Genomic DNA, 19,723 nt, shown 5'->3' on the forward strand with positions numbered 1-19,723 from the left:
GATTTGTACCAACCATGTCATGCTAGCTTGTCAGGAAGGTAGCTAAATAACACTCCAAAGTTAGGCGAAATTTTGGCGAGGGATTTTTTTTTCTTTCAAAGGGGTCCTCTTTTTCACAGCCTAATGTTGGCAGGTGTGTGTGTGTGAGTGTGTGTGTGTGTGTGTGTGTGTGTGTGTGTGTGTCCATTTTGAACCAGCTAGTAGCCTTATATTGTTATTTATAGCCTTTCTGCTGCTATTGCATGGTTTTATTAATTTTTTATATATGCAAATTTTATTTTATGGGGGGTGGTGGTGGTATGTATACGCAGTGGAAGTGGTCCCTGGGAAATTTGGCTTGGTACGTAGTGGTACGTAGTGGTCGGAAAAGGGAACCCCTGCCCTGCCTGTCTGTGCCAATGCACAGGCAAGCTGATTTTTCCATTTTCCCAAACAAGCTGTTTTTTGTTTGTTTTGCCAATCTGTCCTGAGTTTGGGGTGTGCATCCCTGGGTATGGACTAGTATACTACTGGAAATCTGCACTTTGCGCACAAATTTCTAGTGTAGACCTCTGGAGAGGACACTCTGGAGTGTGACCAAACTCATACCAACTCATGTGTTCACCGGAGTTCCTTTAGCTCGAACCGAGTTTTTTTGATCAGTTATGTCACTCTGTGAGCAATTGTGACGTCACCAGTGATGTCACTTGAGCAATTGTGATGTCATCAGCAGTGTTGGGCAAGTTACTTTTAAAATGTAATATACTACATAAAGTTACTTACAGGGATGCAAAGTCATGGAGAGTGAAAAAGGTGACAGATACCAGGGGGCCTGTATCTGTTTTATGTCTGTAAAACCACACAGAAATTCTCCTATTTTGGGATGAAAAAAGGTGACTGTCACCTAAATGTGACTAGTTTGCATCCCTGTACTTACATTTGAAAGTAATTACAATATTACTGTCTGTGTAGAGTAACTCGTTACTTATTACACTACTTTTGCATTACTTTCACCAAAATAACAGCAGTAGAAAAATGACATCGCAGCCCCGGGCCGGAACCATCCCGAAAAATAATTTAAACCGTCTTGAAGTCATGTGTAAACCGTCCAAAATTCTAAATGTTATCCTTTTCCTTTTTTATTGTCATCTATAGTGGTTATTTGCACACAATTTGATTAGGAAATGATTGTATGTTTATTTAAATATGTGCTTTGATTTTTTTTTTTTTACTCAATTTGTAACTTGTGTTACTTGACAAAGTAGGCCTAACTGGTATTACTGAAATCCTATTGACAATAAGTTATTACTGAGTTACTGCTAAAATTGTAATTGTTACTTTTGTAATCAACAATGGTCATCAGTGATGTCACCTGAGCAATTGTGATGTCATCAGTGATGTCACTCAAGCAATTGTGATATAATCAGTGATGTCACTCAAGCACACACACACACACACCATAATATAGCCTACATTTCATGTAGAAAATCAGATGGGGCTCTTTCAGCTTACAGCTCTTACAGCTGCTAAGCTGTGTAAACAGACTGGTTGAACATGTAGTTTCCGAGCTTCCGGTGGGTCCCTGAAGTGCATCAAAACTTGGTCAACAAGCCGCCAGTCCGCCTGTGACCCGGGACTTCACTGTTTTAGCGCGGATTCTCTTCTCAACACAACTCAACACAACTCAACTGGGTCAAGCTGCTGGTAAACTCTCCTCTATATCTGATGCTTCTCAGTAAACTCACATTATATTGTTTGACTTCTACTGTGTGTGAAGCGAGTTAGTGTCTTTTAGCGCTGTGTGCGTGTGTCTCTCCATGTGGGCAGATTAACAAAAGACTCGCTCTCTCCTCCTGCTGCTCACACTAAACAGGTTTATTTCAGTGTTTCTGCTCACTTCCGCTTCTCTTCTCACCTCTGTTTGCCTCCTTTTCCCTCAGTGTGTGAGCAGTGTGTGAGCAGCCGACTGAAGGAGAGAGTTGAGACAGACGGATAGAAAGGAAGATGCCGCTCCTCCACAGAAAAGCTTTCATCCGACAGAAGCCGCCGGCTGACCTCAGACCAGACGAGGAGGTCTTCCTCTGTAAAATCACACACGAGATCTTCAGGACTTACGAGTATGTACTGACTCTGGGTCAGATCTGTCTGATGCTGCTTCACAGGCTAAAGTCAAGTCTGACTGGAGTCCTGACTGACAGTTGGCTGAGCTCACTCAAACTTCCACCCAAGATAAACAAAAGATCACTTTATTTGGAAAGAGAACAAGTTTATATTTCTATAATATTTCTATATGTCCAGAAAACTGTTATAAAGAGGATAACCTTGCTAGCTGGTGGATTAACTAATTCTTATATGACAGTTTGGCAGGTGGGACGTTAGCTAGCAGAGCTAAGTAGGTTAGCGGCTAGCGTTAGTAGCTAACGTTAACTGTGCTGCTGTCAGTCGCTAACGTTAGTTAGCATGAGCTAGTTTCACCGGTAGCTAACCAGCGGGACTGGAGCCGGGCCTGCTAGCCGGAGACCAGAGCTGCTACCCGGCAGGAGGTCCTGGGCTGGCCCGGGTGTGTTAGGAAAGTCTCTGAAGTCCAGATGGAGAAGCTCCAGACTTCACTCAGGACTCAGGAACTTCTCCACAGGGTTCCTACACAGGTCTGGGCGGGGGGGGGGGGGGTGAATGAATCGGATAATTTCCAGGTCTTGAATAGTTTATTCAATAAAAAAAGAATCTGGAAAAGTCTGAAAAAATAATTATATATATATATATATATATATATATATATATATATATATATATATATATATATATAATATGACAAATCAGCGTCACGCCACTGACCCCCCAAAAATGCATAACCCCCGGCACTTGACTAGTATGAGTTGTGCCAAACAAACGTTAATATCTCAAAAAGTATACATCACATCGCTTATATTTTGACGTTCTGTGAGAGCAGAATTAGCTCAAGAGTTTGATGTATAATACATGTCGTGTTAAAGTTGTATGAACTGTCGCAGTTTTTAAATTGTAAACACGGTCAGCCGGCTAGAGTCAGATGCTCAAACTCAATCTCCATAGGGTTCCATTGCCGTTGCCACCCAGTGACGCGGTTTGTTTACCAAACTGCTGCTCGGCTGATCCCTCGTTTACATATTAATGCGCCGGGTGTGAAACCCTGTCTCCAGCTTCATGAGTCCAAGTAAGCAGCCATTTCTAGGCTCTTAACGGAACCGCCGCCATGCACGGACACATATCCCCAAACCCGGACAGCTTAGTTTGGGGTTTCAGCCATTAAACCGGGTGGAAACAGCACATAATCATTTGTAGCAGCAGTTGAAGCAGAATTTTGATAGAATATTGGCAGAAAAGGGGTCAGTGTTTGGCACCGGTGATGCTAATAATCGTGGACATTGCTTAAAGGATTTGGAAAAGTATTGAAAAATGTTGTTTACTGTCCTCCTGAAACAGACATAGTCGTGCGTTCCTTTATCGCAAAATAACTGGGATGTGGAGGCTAAATGACATCACATCCGTTTTGTTAGCGTTCCATTTGCAGAAAACTTGAGCTGGGATGTTCACTGTTCATTGGTCAGATCCAGTCGCTAGCCATTGTTAGCAATAACAATTGACAACATGGCATTTCGTGGCATTTTGCACATACAAACACTGCAGCCTCATGTCCACACAGATAGAAGTTATGCAGTGCTGTGTGTACAGCTGATTTAATGAGACACAAACAAAACAGAAGTGCTAAACAATATTACTACGATTACTACTACTATTGTTGCGTGGCGCAGCCATCTTGGATTATTTAGGTTGGGGCTGCTGAGGCTCCTACGAGTTTGGAATGGGAAATACCAGCTCTGATGACGTCACCGCCCAGCTCATGACCTTTGAAGTCGTAAGATTACCAGTCCCCAGTTATAAAGGAATGCACGATAGGGCTGGGTATCACCACGTTTTCCCGATTCGATACGATTCTGATACACAAGGTCCGAATTTGATTTCTGATTCAATATTTCTGTTACAATACCAATTTTGCTTGGATATGAAAGAGATTCTCAAATAATTAATGCTGTAAATTGCACCCTTAACCTGGTGCATTATTAAAAAATATTAATGTTTACAGATGTTTACCAGATCTCATTTGTGCTAAGAACCAAACCAAGCAAGTCTAACGGGGTTAAAAGCTTCAAGCATCCACAGGAAAAGGCATATATTAAAGGATCGATATTGTGATTTATCAATCGATATCGGTTCCTCCAAATGAATATCGATTCGATATTGATATATATATATATATTTTATCCAGCCCTATGTTGGCATACAACTAACCACTTTCTGTGGCTGTAGACCCATCAACAGAATCGGCATTGTTACAGAGAAAAGGCGGAGTCAGCAGGGTTAAGATGAGCGTAAATCACACTGAGTCACCTGTGTTACTCCCTGAGATTTGGGTCTGGATCGAGGCGACAAGGAAGAGGGTGTGTATGTGAAGGGATGTCACTCAACTGGAAGTGATGTCACGTAATGGGACGAATCAGTGTGACATCACAACCACCCGAAAATGCGTTACCGCAGCAGAGTTAACTAGTATAAGTTGTCCCAAACAAATGTTAATATCTCAAACACTATCACATCGCTTATATTTTGACATTCTGAGTGAGAGCAGAAGTATCTCAAGGGTTTGATGTATATATGTATGTCATTCATGTAAAAGTTGTGTGAACTGTCTCAGGTTTTAAAATGAAGTGAATTTAGTAAAAAGCACAGCCTGCTAGAGTAAGACACTCAAGGCTGGCTCCATAGTAGGGATGGGCATTTTAAGCAATTTAAATACTCGAGTACTCTCCTATTATGAACGAGTGCTCGAGTACTCGCGCGGGGGGCGCGGGCTGTGTGATTACTATGGTAATGACTGCGCAGGGGTAATCTGCTGTGTATGGGGCTGTTCACACATAACGTTTGCATTTTTGCATGGAAAAAGCGCTACCTGGAGCATTTTTTGTCAGGAGAGGGACTGACTGATATTAGGTGATGCTAAGCTAACATCTAAAGCCTACCTCAGACAGTATCTCTGATGGTTGGATGGATGGCATTTAGCGCTTTGGAGCAGACAAGTTGTGAAACAAGCGAAGGCATTTCCAATACATGTCCATTGTTGCTGAATAGTGATCACCATGATGCGATTGTCTCCCAAAAAGTGATTCTTTCTCCACATTTCTTGTGACTAACGTTATGGGAAACGACAGTGTAGTCAGTAAACTAGTGCAACGTTTTGAATGAGTTTTATCGGGCGTGCGCTATGAAGAAGCGTGCTTCTCATTTTTCATTTTCGGGAAGAGCTGGAAAACTTCCGGTTAAAACTTTCAAAATAATGTTACTTAAACAAAAGTAAATACCGTAGCTTATTGATGCACGTTGGAGGAGAAAAGGTATTTCAACGAATGAAGCAGCATCCTTGTATCAAAATACTCGTGATGATATATGGTGTGAAACTGTGGCTGTAACGCATTACTCAAAATAAATAAGGTTACAATAAGCGTTTTCTTTTGAAAGCAACAAAGCGGATGACGTACTTGTACATTCTGGCTGACTTGACGCCCGGCCGTGCAGTTGCTGCCAGATCCACATGACGATGCGTGCGTAGATCTTCTAATCTAGACCATTTTTAAAGGGGTGGGGAGTGGGGCGAGTACCCGAACAGCAGAAACGTTACTCGAGTACTGACGTTATGAACGAGTGCTCGAGTACCCGAGTAATCGCGCCCATCCCTACTCCATAGGGTCTGATTATAAAGTTGCCCCCCGTAAACCGTTTGTTTACCAACACTGATGCCTCATATTGCTCGTCTGTGATGTCATCAGGCAGTTGTGATGTCATCTGTGATGTCACTCGAGCAATTGTCTTCTTCCTCCTCCTAGTTAAAATTGGTTAAGTGGGGTCTGTGGTGGTGGCAGTGTCCATCACGATTTATGACAGAAATGATGTCACTAAACTAAAAATGATGTCACGCAATTGCGCATCTGTGATGTCACTCAGGCAGTTGTGATTTTATCAGTGATGTCATGACACGAACAATTGTGATCTTCTGTCTGTCTGTGGCGGTGGTGGTGTGTCCGCCACGATTTATGACAAATGATGTCACTTAACTGAAAATGATGTCACTCAGGCAGTTGTGATGTCATCACTGATGTCACTCGAGCAACTGGGATCTTATACTAAGCAGCCGCTTATAGTGACTTCTATAAGTGACTGTGTGTTACTGCCGGGATGTGTGTGTGGGGGAGATCTGTGTGTTCTTCTTCTGTGGTGTTTTATGGCAGTTGGGATCCTTTATGTTGCATTACCGACTCCTCCTGGATTTATCCATACACTGTTTCCCTACATTCTGTTCCCTCTCGCCGAGATCTCTTGTGTGCATTTGCAGTTGCCCAACTGTGATGTCACTCGAGCAATTGTGATGTCATCAGTGATGTCACTCAATCAACTGTAATCTTATCTATTAATGTAAAATTGAGTACGGTAAGTGGGTTCCGCATCCTGTCCGTCAGTCACAATTTTTTTTTAAGCTGTGCAGCCGCTTCTATACGTCACATGTATCTCCGTTTAGCATGAGGTGTTTAGCATGAGGTGTCCGTTTGTAGCGTATGAACTCCACAGCTTACTTCAGCACCTGGGTGTGACTTCTTTTTATTGAGGGCCACTTATGAATTTTACACAAGTTCAAACAATAACAGTAAAACACACGGACATAATTTCAACATAACTTACCGGTAACTGTAAGAACACATGCAATACTATAATATAGTGGCTTGAATCAGCGGAGAAAAGTTTGCCTAGAACTATGCCTTAAACCTGCTTAACCTGGGCAATTGGGCACAATCGGCGACCCGCATGGCTTTGAAAACAGTGGCAGAAACCAAGCAGAGTGGTAATGTGTTGTTTGTTGCCAGGCAACCAAAGTAGCACTCAGTTGTTGTCTTGAGAAGTGACGCATGACGCGCAGATTTTATCCGCTCATGTTGAACTATTTTCAAGTCTGCGTGATCAACCACTGCAGAAAAATCCACCATCCACTCACTGTAGAGCCAGCGGTGAGCACGGGGTCAGTGCCCCTTCCATAGGAAAATAGTGGCATTTTGAGCCAGTACACAAACACAAAAATACACACACAAGTGGCTCAGTGAAAGAAAGGATTGTTAATTTGCGGTCTGCAGTGCATCATACATGTGCTCACAGCCTCACGCACACAAGTAAATGCACGTTCAAAGTAACACACAATGGACACTACACTATAATGTTTCACAAGGTCTGGTCCGGATTGATTTGTAGTTCGGTCCGGATCCGGACCACTGCTTTAGTTCTCCAAACTCTTGTTGTGACATAGACCTGGTGGGTGCTTTCCTTGGTTACCGTAGCCCTTGGCCGGGAGCAGATGTCATCGGGTGGTAGCCTTCATTGAGTGTTTCGACCGTTCCTATGACACTCTCCAGTTGGTGGGTCGGCAGTGGTGGCCACATCACTGCCCATATGCTCCTGGCTTCCAGCTTTCCTGAGAGGCTCACCGACACCTTTAAAACTACTTTTATTGTTTGAATTGCGTTTCTCCTGTTGATTTATACTTTAAAATGGCCTGCATTTTTTATATAGCACTTTTATCCAAAGCGCTTTACAATCAGTAGGTACATTCACCTACACATTCATACACCGATGGCGGCAGGCTACCACACAGGGTGCTGGCACACCATCGGGAGCAATTTGGGGTTCAGTATCTTGCCCAAGGACACTTTGACATGCAGACTGGGAATCGAACCACCGACCTCTTTTATCCAAAGCAATTAGTGGACGACCCGCAGCCCGCTCTACCTCCTGAGCTACAGCCGCCCTTGTAACTGTATACGTTTCATGTTTTATCTGCCATTCATAGAAAGTGTCTTATACTGTCTATATAAATTAACTGTATTATTATTGTTATTATTAGGGTTACGGTTCTGTTAATCTATGGCACAGAGGTAGAGAGAGTGGACAGCTTCAAATACCTAGGTGTCAACATCCACCAGAAACTAACTTGGACCAGCCACACCACCTCTGTTGCCAAAAAGGCCCAACAACGCCTCCATGTTCTCAGGGGACTAAAGAAGTTCGGCCTGAGACCCAAGATACTCAAGGACTTCTACAGAGGCACCATCGAAAGCCTCAACCTGTTGACCGGCTGCTTCACCTCCTGGTACGGGAGCTGCACCACGATGGACCTCAAAGCGCTGAGGAGAGTGAGGCGCACGGCCCAGCACGTAGCGGGGTGCGAGCTGCCGGAACTGCAGGACCTGTACACCCAGCGCTGCCTCAAGAGGGCCCGGAAAATAATCAAAGACTCAACCCACCCACTCAACAACCTGTTCTCCTTGCTACTATCAGGGAGGAGATACAGAACCCCAAAAACTCGGACAAGCAGGCCGAGGAACAGTTTCATCCCCCAAGCCACCAGACCCCTAAATATAATAAATAAAACCACACAATAATGACTCAAACCCCTGGGCATTGGTGGGCAATATGCAATATACTATATACTGTATGGGCAATAGCAATATATACTGTATGTATTGACGGTAACGATATGTAACGGAACACAACACAGCTCAAGAATTTCACACGTGTGTACTTGTACATCGAGTGACAATAAACATCTTGTATCTTGTAAGCTTGACTATGCAACAGCTAGGAAACGGCTGATCTCTCCTCTCTCTCCGGCAGTGAGTTTTTCGAGCGGACCATCCTGTGTAACAGTCTGGTGTGGAGTTGTGCTCTGACGGGGCGAGCGGGCCTGACGTACCTGGAGGCGTTGGAGAGCGAGCGGCGTGCGCGGCACAGCCTGCAGAGTTTCCCCGCGGCACTCACAGTTCCCCTGTTCCACCTGGTGGCCCTGACGCGCCGCTGCAGGCTGACCGAGCTCTGCGACGATGTCCACGCCTTTGTCAAGGAGCGCTTCTTCCCCGGGGAGATGGTGGAGGTTACCACACGCAACGGAGCCAGGTACAGTGCCACTCACCGACCACTAGGGCTGCAACTAACCATTACTAACCATTATTTTCATTGGCCATTAATGTGTTGATTAATCGTTTAGTTATAAAATGTCAGAAAATGGTGAAAATGTGTTTACCAAAAGCCCAAGATGACATCCTCAAATGTCAAAAAAAAAAAGTCTTGTTTTATCCATAACCAGTACCGGTCCGCCCTATATGCTCACTACGCAGCTTGCGTAAGGCCCCCAACACTGTAAAGGCCCCGCAAAATAATTGCGCAAAGTAACTTGCATTGATCAGAAGTGACAACTAATCGATCCATTGCAACACCAGTGCACAGCAATACTGCCATTTTGGCCTGGAGGAGACACCTCTGATTGGCTGCTATGGTTCTGTGCTGTTATCCCGTTGGCCAAAAGTGGTGCTGTCAAAAGTAAATGTGTCAACTCTTAAATCTTACCTTCAACACTCTTTTGGCCACCCTAGCCTCCCTCTGCCTCCCCCAAAGTGTTTAGCGGGGGTCAATGTAATCAGTAGCTACTACATGTCAAGTTTGCTGACTGACTGCATGAAAGATGAAACGGATTTATCCCTCTGGCAATAAAAAAAGAAGACGAAAAAAACGTAAAAGTGAACTGCGACAAACAGCGGGCAGGTAGGCGAAACCTGTTCACTCCGTCACCACTGTTGCACTGTCAATGGTTTGTTGTTGACTTCTGCAATGTAGCCTAATGTGAAGTTGACGCGCTAACGCAACTTATCTCTCTAGTATGCCTGTCAGTGTTTGCTTTAGCTAACCTAGGTAGCTGCTATAAATAACCACATTGTGCATGCAGTACACAAAATGACACTAACATTTAGCAACTTGTGGAGGCCAGGCAGAAAAAAAAAGACTGGATCATTGCATGTCTGATGTATGGATGGATAAACAGATAGACAGACAAACAGACAGACAGACAGACAGATAGATATTCTCATAGAGCAGGGGTGTCAGACTCATATTAGGTAGAGGGCCGGATTTGTTCAACTGAGACCTCATGGGGGCCGGATTTTTTTTTTACTAAAATCAATTCGACTCATTTACCCATTTACTCCACAAAAGAAATACTGCTCTTTCCATTTCTCTTGAAACTGCCTGCATTCCGTGTCAACCTTTCTCTTTTTCGACAGCATCTTGTTCAGGGGCGGACTGGGTTCATAATTCAGGCCGGGCATTAGATACCAAGCAGGCCAGGCCGATACGGGCCGACGCGCGTGCCGGCGTCCGAAAAATTTGGGCCGTTTAAAGCTCAATTTGGGCCGTTTGAAGCCAGATTTGGGCCGTTTGAAGCCCAATTTGGGCCGTTTGAAGCCCAATTTGGGCCAAGTCCAATTTTACAATGAGATGCACCCACTTTAACCCTGAATAAAGTAATAAAACCACTAGTAAACCAGTAGGCGGCGCCTGGCCTGCTGTTCAGTGAGTGGCCTGACTGCGGGCACAATTTTATTTTATTTTTATTTTTTTGCAGGCCAGGCCAGGCCAGGCCAGGCCACCGGGCATTTGCCCGACGTGCCCGATTATGCAGTCCGTGCCTGATCTTGTTGATTCTTTTGTTTTTTGGTAGGTAGCTGAATGCGCGATTCAATTCCAGCGTGGCATCATGGCGGCTTTGTTTACACCTGATGACCTACTGACATACTTCCTTGTAGTGCAGGTTAATTAACTTATGAATGAACTCTTAGCTTGCTTATTAGCCACACGTAGTTCATGATAATGGGGTGCGAATTTAATAATAATAATAAAAATAAATAAATATACAGTAGCCTATATATATATATATATTTTAAATATTCCAAAACATCTCGCGGGCCGGATGAAACCTGCCCGCGGGCCGGATGAAACCTGCCGTATCTCTGACATCCCTGTCATAGAGGAAATTAGGCTATATTCACATTTGGTGGTGGTGCACAAAAAAGACATAATAACAAGGCCCAAAAATACATTGACAATAATAAACAAGATAACATTTAGTCTATCACACTCAGTCAAGGTTTAGTTAAAAGTCTAGACTAGGCCTACTGCATGTTGGAAAGCAATGGATTGACATTGACTAAATAGCTATTGATTAGTATTGCAGCCAAGCTATATTTAATAGTCTTTTATATTTGAACATGTATAACAGGAAATCTGCGGGAGAACAGTTTGAACAGGGTCAGATGCAACTGATCAATATAATAATAGTGTTCTATAATTTGGAGGTTCTACGCTTACCGTAAAATACCAATTAGAAGCCGACTTCCAAATTGCCGCGGGTCCCATATATAAGCGGGGTCTGGATACATATTTTGTACATAAAAGCAGGTCCCAATTTGACGCCCGGTTAGTTTTTTCAATGTTTTCTTTTTACCTTTGCGACATCCTGTTGAATGCATCTCCCAAACACAACGAAGAAGAAAAATCGGATGAAGAAGACGAACAACGAGGAAACGGGAACAACGAGGAAAAAAAACACATGCACGAAACTTGCTGATCAAAATTCGTTTTCCGTCAACATCTGATGATTCTGAAAATTGTGTAGGCATTTCCTGAAGATTTTTATACACTAAAACCGACATCTCTGGTGTAATAATTATTTTGAGAAATGTGCCTATGGTATGTTTCTCTGCCAGCGGGCATAGAAGTCGGCTTCTAATTGGTATTTCACCGCACACCGCAGCGGAGGAGGCAGCGCATGCAGCCAGCGGAGGAGGCAGCGCATGCAACAAATAATCTGCTCACATGATGATCATGTTCTCTCACCTTCAGCGGAGAAAGTTTAGTGGTAAATACCGGTAGGTCACAGTTCAGCTCAAATTTTATTTGATTTCCTTTGCAGAATCTTACTTAGGGCCTCTGGGAGGTCAGGACCGGTGCTGTCCATAACCCAAAGATATTCAGTCTCTCATAGAGGAGTAAAGAAACCAGAAACTTCACATTTAAGAAGCTGGAATCAGAGAATTTGGAACATTTCCCTTAAAAAATTACTCAAGCCGATTAATTGATTATCAAAATAGTTGGCGATCAATTTAATATTTGAAAACTAGGGCGTTAATATTATTATACTTCTCTAAACATTTGTTGCGCTGCAGAGCTCAACCCCCCCCCCCCCCTTTTTCACAAGTGACAATTTACGCTTTTACTCTGAAGGCAGAACAACCCAACTTCCTGTTTTAGCCTAACTTGATATGCCTAACTTCCTGGCTGTTGCTTCATTACATTACATTACGTCATTTCGCAGACGCTTTTATCCAAAGCGACTTACAATAACACATTTTTTGTCAGCAATAGAGCAATCAACTATGCAACACAGTCTGTGACAACTACAAGTTTAGTTTAGGTTAGTTTATTTTTATTTTTATTTTTATTAAAGAGAAAGAAGTTACCGTAGTTCAAGAAGGGCCCAGATGGAGCCTGAAAAGGTGTGTCTTTAGTCTTTTCCGAAAGATCGGCAGTGATTCGGCCATCCTGACCGAAGGTGGAAGCTCGTTCCACCATTGAGGTGCCAGGGACGAGAAGAGTCGCGAACGGGATGAGCGACTTTTGAACCCCCGTAGTGGAGGAGGGGCGAGGCGTCCTGCACTGGTGGAGGAGCGGAGGGAACGGTGAGAGATTTGGAGGCTGACCATAGATTGTAAGTACAGGGGGGCTGTCTGGTGTACTGCCCTGTAGGCCAGTACCAGTCTCTTGAATTTGATGCGTGCCGAGATGGGAAGCCAGTGAAAGTCCTGGAAGAGGGGAGTGACATGAGAGAATTTTGGTTGGTTGAACACCAAATGGGCTGCAGCGTTCTGAATGAGCTGAAGCCGTCGGATGGCTGCAGCAGGTAGCCCAGCCAGAAGAACATTGCAGTAGTCCAGGCGAGAGATGACAAGTGTCTGGACCAGGAGTTGTGTTGCTTCCCTTGTGAGAAACGGACGGATTTTGCGGATGTTTTACAGGGAGAACCTACAGGAGCGGGCAGTTGCTGCGATGTAGGCTGAGTTGGACAGCTGATTGTCAAGGATCACTCCAAGGTTCTTAGCTGTTTGAGAGGGAAACACAGTAGTGTTGTCAATGGAGATGGAAAGGTCGGTGAGGGGACAGTCTTTCCCGGGGAGGAAGAGTAGCTCTGTCTTACCAAGATTCAGCTTGAGATGGTGGGCAGACATCCAAGCACCAATGTCTTTGAGGCATGCAGCGATACGTGCCTCGATTTGGGTGTCTGAGGGGGGGAAATAGAGGTAGAGCTGAGTGTCGTCAGCATAGCAGTGATAAGAGAAGCCATGAGATGAGATCACATGGCCAAGAGATCTGATATAGAGAAGGAATAGCAAGGGGCCCAGGACTGAGCCCTGGGGCACACCTGTGCTAAGAGTACAGGATCTGGATAGGGATCCTCGCCATAGAACCTGGTATGAGCGGTTAGAGAGATAGGAGGCAAACCAGGAGAGTGCAGATCCTGAGATGCCTAGATCAGAGAGAGTAGAGAAGAATCTGGTGATTCACTGTATCAAAAGCTGCAGACAAGTCAAGGAGGACAAGGACAGAGGAGAGGGATGAGGCCTTAGCAGTGTGTAGGGTGTAGTGACTGAAAGGAGAGCTGTCTCAATAGAGTGAGAAGCCTTGAAGCCAGATTGTAGAGGATCCAGTAGGTAATTCTGGGAAAGATATAGAGAAAGTTGTTCGGAAGCAGCCCGTTCAAGCGTTTTGGAAATGAATGAGAGAAGAGAGACAGGACAGTAGTTCTGGATGGCAGTAGGGTCAAGGGAGGGTTTCTTAAGGAGTGGCTTGACTCTAGCAGTCTTTAGAGGAGCTGGCACAAGACCAGAGGATAGAGAGGAGTTGATAAGGGTAGTGAGGAAGGGAGATATATCAGTGGAGATGGATTGGAGAAGAGCGGAAGGGATAGGATCAAGGGGGCAGGAGGTGGCACGGTTAGACCTGACCAGCTTAAGGACCTCTTCGGGGGAGAGAAGGAGGTAAGTCCTGTAGCAGGGGTCAGAGAGTTGGAGTCGGGAGTATTGCAGCTATTGACTGGAGGGGGGAAGGAAGAGCTGATGTAATTTACCTTCTTAGCAAAGAAGGTTACAAAATCATCAGCAGAGAGGGAGGATGGTGGGGGAGGTGAGGGAGGGTTTAGGAGAGAGGAGAAGGTAGTAAAAATAGTTTGCTGGGGTTGGAGGCAGAGGACTGGATTTCAGAACTGAAGGAGGTTTTTGCTGTTGAGACAGCAGATGTAAAGTTAGAGTGGATAAGATGGTAAGCAGAGAGATCCCTGGGGTTCTGTGTTTTTCTCCATGTTCTCTCAGTTGCCCGAAGCTCTGTTCGATGAGTTTGCAGAGATTCAGACAACCAAGGAGCAGGGGGAGAGGATCGAGGAGGTTTCGAGGTGAGAGGGCAGAGAGAGTCAAGAGCAGAGGAGAGAGAGGATAAAAGAGTAGTGGAAGCCTCCTGAGTGGATAGGAGAGAGAACTGCTCAGCTGAAGGGAGCAGGGACAGGACAGCAGAGGAGAGGGCTGTCGGTGAGAGAGCTTATAAAGGTTATAAAGTGATGATCAGATAGAGGGAGAGGGGTGACAGTGAGGTTGGAAGTGCAGCAGGATCGGGTGAAGACCAGGTCAAGCAGGTTCCCTGCCTTATGAGTGGCTGGAGATAGAGAGGGGGAGAGATCGAAGGATGAGAAGAAGTTAAGGAAGAGGGGGGATTGCAGGGTTACCGCCTGTATGTTGAAGTCCCCCAGAAGCATGAGTGGAGTGCCTCCTAACCTGCAGTCACTTGACACTGCTGGATTTGATCGAGCACTCAGTACTCTGTTACCTGTATGCTGGGTCTGTGATCCATAAAGTCGATCAGATGAATATTGAAAGTTACTCGTTAAATAGATTCCTCTGCCATAATAAGCTTAACAAGCTGATCTGTCAGATGACCTATCACTGTTATTCTCCCAATATGCCCGCCGGCAGCAGCTTGCCCAAGTTTTTTTCTTTTTCATTTATTCTTTTTTGTATGCGTCTGATAAATCCCTCTGTGTAAGTCATAGGATATTCCCTCTGATCATCCAGAATATTTGTATATCCCTCAGCAGCAGGTATATACAGTAGGCTAGTTCACATCTCCATGGCAACGATAGAACATCATGCCGAAATGCCTCCTCGTGCTGTGTAAAAGCACAATCCACGGCGGAAATATGGCGGGGCTGCTTGGTTCTGTGTAAAAGGGCAGAGGGGGCCTAATGGCCGATCCTCTTTACACCAATATTGCGAGATCTGTGTGTAAAAGGGGCTTTAAATTAGTGCTGCACGATTAATCGAATCGCAATCGTAATGTCAGCACGTGTGATTACATAACCGCAAAAGGGTGCGATTATATATATACAGTATATATAAAAAATGTCTTTGTGTGCGTGTGTGTGTGTGTGCGCGCACCTCGTCTAACTAACGTTACACGTGACGCAGCAAATAAACAAACACTTTTCTCTGCCATCACACTGGACATCAACACTAGCGGGAGACTTCCGCAAATATACAGTAATGTTATAACGTTAAACATAAACATCTTACCGAGGGAGAGACAGCACCCACCACTAACAGCCAAGCTAACTTAGCTTAGCTAAGTAACTAGTCGATCAGAAAGAATGTAAACAGCCGTGTGATTAGTGAGAACGTCTGTAAAAGAAGGAGAGAGCTGCGGGTGATTATGCAGAACTAGTGCACTTTTAAGTGTACAGCAGGTAATGACCCGCTGTTAGGGTTGCCAACCGTCCCAAGACGTGTTCCGTATTGAACTGATACGGGACACGCTTTGTCCCGTATTCGAGAGACACTGCAGTACAAAGTAGGGATGTCAACGGTTAACCGCCGAGAACGTCTTTGGTCGGTTAAGCATGTCGGTTAAACGGTCAATTTCCATGTTAATTTGCATATAACAGTGTTGCCAATGTGGCGATTCCCCCCCCCCTTCGTGGTCAGCAATGTAACATAAGTATATTAAACGATGGGGCAAGTGTTAATCAAGCTAGATTTGGAAATAAACACATGGTTAATGTTGATTTAACGCATTCCGCAGCGAAGCACACACACAGCTGAACACCTGCTGCAGTCACAGTGAAGTGAGCGCACTGACTGCCACGCCCCTCTGCTGCTCCTGTCTGAGCACAGCTCAGATGTGCTCGGTGACCATTTCAGAATGATTAACACACCCAGCGAAACAATCAGCTCATACATGTTCTATAGTTTTGTTAACTCCGTGTGTGCTGTCATTAGCCTACTTTTTCTTCACTGTCTCATTCGGTCTAACTCTCTCCCTCCCTCTCTGCAGTGCATGTTCATCAGGCACACGCATGCATACGCTCGAACTCAATGATGAAACAGTAGTTTTTACCGTGTTACTAAACTGCAGACATGAAGCAGTCGAATTGACGATTGAAAAGTATCAATTAACGTTAGTCTTTACTGTCCAACACATGGCAGTTCGGAGAAATTGTTTCACAACAAGAGACTGCGTGTGGAGTGCGGACTCGTTTTTATAATGTTGTGGAGCCCTGCAAGACACAGAGAGCACAGCCCTTGTCGCGTGTGTGAAGAGAGAGGGAGAACGGGTGAGACAGAAGCAAACTATTTTTTGCAGATCTCAAAAGCAGGTAAACCACTGTGGAATTAGTGAGACTATTGCTAAAAGAGAAGATACTGTAGTGATGCGCACTTTGTCAATGCGCCCTCGCCTGCAGCCTGGGCTGTCGTCCGCTCAAACAGTACTTCACGGGGCGGCTGCGTGTCAATTAACGTGTCCTTAATATGCAAAGCGTGCAGCTCTAAGCAGTATAGCCTATCGGAGGAATGTTTTTGTTTAGATGGCTGGAGGATTCAACTCTTCTCGTTTTGTTAATGTGTTTTTTTCTGCTTGTAGATGTAAAAATAAATGCTTTCTAATGAAAAGAAATTAAGCATTTGTTGTGGTAATGGTTTAATGGGGCACAGACAGTAAAATAGCGCATTTTAATCTTCTCGGTTAACCGACACTTGTCGGCTAATGAGGGTCGGTTGTCGGTCAAGAAAAATTATGATTTTCGACATCCCTAGTACAAAGCTAGTTGTATGAGCGAGTAAACTCCGCAGCGGAGTCTCCATTCAGTCCGCTGGCACCGCTGCCCCTCCCCTGGCCTATGTAGCCGGTAGGGGTGGGGGAAAAAATCGATTCACCTAAGTATCGCGATTTTTAATGTCACGATTTTTTGGATCGATCTTTTATTCCAGAATCGATAATCGCAAATTTAAAAAAAAAAAAAAAAAAAAAAAAATTTTTTTCTTGGGTGCTTGCAGTCAGGCCACTCACTGAACAGCAGGCCAGGCGCCGCCTACTGGTTTACTAGTGGTTTTATTACTTTATTAGTTAGTCTGAAGTAATAATTACACTTCAGGGTTAAAGTGGGTGCATCTCATTGTAAAATTGGACTTCAAACGGCCCAAATCTGGCTTCAAACGGCCCAAATTTCACGCGCGTTGGCCCATATCGGCCTGGCCTGCTTGGTATCTAATGCCCGGCCTGAATTATGATCCCAGTCCGCCCCTGTTTTTAACTATATCGCCCAGCCCTACTCATGATATATAATATACAGTCTCTAGTGTATGATTAAACTTTTCCCATGTTCTAATCTAGTGTAAAAAAGCAAACAAACTGAAAAAAGAAAAGAAAAAAATAAACAAAAATCGCAATAAATCGTAATATCGAATCGCAATAATCGTAGAATCGCAATACTTAAGAATCGCAATATAAATCGAATCGGCACCCAAGAATCGTGATAGTATCGAATCGGGAGATAAGTGAATCGCCACAGCCCTAGTAGCCGGTGTCATGTTACAGCAGCCTGAGCAAGAGGCTGTGGACAGTGCGCAGGACACAGGGAGCACTCAAAGTTCCTCACTCACCAGGCATCACAATGCCATTTGTTTTTTTCACAATGTCAATATATTTAGATGTGATAATAAAGGCTTCAAGAGCCTTGTTTAGGTACCTTGAAAGTGCTTGAATTTTACTCTTAAAAGCTGTACGAACCCTGCTTACAACAGTAGGCTATTGCAGGTGTAAGACTTGTTATAGGCTACAGTAATATCCTCAGTCTAAATCCATACTTTTCAATAATTGTCTTTTATTCAGAAGATTTAATATGAAATCTAAAATGTTTTGCACTAATGATGTAAACTTTTGCAGGTCTGTTCTATTCAAAATAATAGCTGTGTAAAATTGCTGTTTGCACTGTTCTGTTAAACGAAATATCTTTAATGAGTAGGCTACATGCCAATGTGAAGATAAATTATATCAAAATGTAATTTGCACTACTGTTTATTGTTTTTCTTCCATAGCGCAAAAAACGCAAAAACTTATCAAAACCAGGTTTGTGTGTTTGCTTGTATTAATGGGTAAATGGTTGAAGCCGAAGCCATTACAGTTGCCCCCGGCCGGACCGTCCCACGTTCCTTATTTCCATTTCAAGAAGTTGGCAACCCTACCCGCTGTGATGAAGAATATAGTGCCATATGTAACACTCTCTCTCTCTCAAAAAGAAGAGTCACGTGAGTGTGGCGTTAAGGCCATCTGACTGTAATCTGTCGCTACAAAAGAAATAAACTGTGTGTGTATTACTCATTGTATTTACTGGGCAAACATGTAACTAACTTTGCAGTCTGTGCCATTTTACACAACCTATGTGCTGTAACACAGTGCTGCACTTTATATTTTTATTTTTGAGACAGGCAAATGTCTCAAACATAGACTGATATCACAGGATGTTGTGAAGAGTACATTGCTATATACGGTAATTTGTAAAGATTTTATTATAAAAAAAAATACATGCTGTATTCTCTTCGTAAAATGTTTTATATTTTTGAAAGATAATTTTATTTCAAATTGTTTTATTTATTTTTTAATATATTTTAAATTTTAATATATTTCATGTAGCTATTTTAGTCTGTAATACCGGCACATGCCTAGATACCATTATATCGCAATCGCAAATCGCAATATTGTCCACAGTAATCGCTAATCGCACCTTTTCCACAAATCATGCAGCACTACTTTAAATTCACTTCCACGAGGCAGTGAAGCCCAGAAGAAGTAAAGTCAAAATGACACACGGCTGCACTCTGTGATGTCATCCAACTTTCTGTGTGTGTGTGTGTGTGTGTGTGTGTGTTGCAGACACGTGTGTGAGATCCTGGAGGTGCAGTCTCCTCATGCCAGTGTGAACGGAGCGCCGGTGAATGGCCACGCCAAGCCATCAGAGGACGACACCATCGTGATCAGTGACAGCGATGAGGAGAGCAGCGCCCCCCAAACCCCCAGAGCACCGCTGAACGGCTCCGTGGCTCCAAGGTCGGGCAGAAATTAAAATCGAACTGATATTCATTTTACTGATCCGATATCGATTCATAAAATCCACAGAGGGATCTGTTAATGTCCACCTTTTTCTATGCTTGAACCGTTAGTCTGGTCTTTCGATTTAAAATCTATACACTGCACTAAAGAAAACACTTATGTAGGGCTGGCTGATAATTCAATATTATTGTTTATCGTCTTGATGATATGAAAATATTTTAACATTGTGACACAGTTCTGCTGTCTAAATGGATGATGACAAGCACCTTAACTGGGAGATTGGCCTATTTGCCATTTTCCTGATAGGGATGCACAATATTTATCGGACCGATAAATTATCAGCCGATATGGCCAT

The 19,723-nt window shown here is 43.9% G+C and overlaps 1 protein-coding gene across 1 annotated transcript in view; it reads left to right on the forward strand.

Moving 5' to 3' along the window:
- Positions 1 to 1,580: 1,580 nt before the first annotated feature.
- Positions 1,581 to 19,723, forward strand: part of baz1a (bromodomain adjacent to zinc finger domain, 1A) — a 114,909-nt gene continuing 96,766 nt past the window's right edge. Inside the window, exons 1-4 of the mRNA XM_083633763.1 lie at positions 1,581 to 1,683; positions 1,920 to 2,096; positions 8,728 to 9,006; positions 19,192 to 19,365. Of these exons, the coding sequence (XP_083489889.1) occupies positions 1,984 to 2,096; positions 8,728 to 9,006; positions 19,192 to 19,365 (566 nt within the window). The 5' untranslated portion in view covers positions 1,581 to 1,683; positions 1,920 to 1,983. The remainder of the gene's footprint in view (positions 1,684 to 1,919; positions 2,097 to 8,727; positions 9,007 to 19,191; positions 19,366 to 19,723) is intronic.

The sequence above is a fragment of the Poromitra crassiceps genome, assembly GCF_964638095.1.
Source record: "Poromitra crassiceps genome assembly, chromosome: 3".
NCBI classification, from domain to species: Eukaryota; Metazoa; Chordata; class Actinopteri; order Beryciformes; family Melamphaidae; genus Poromitra; species Poromitra crassiceps.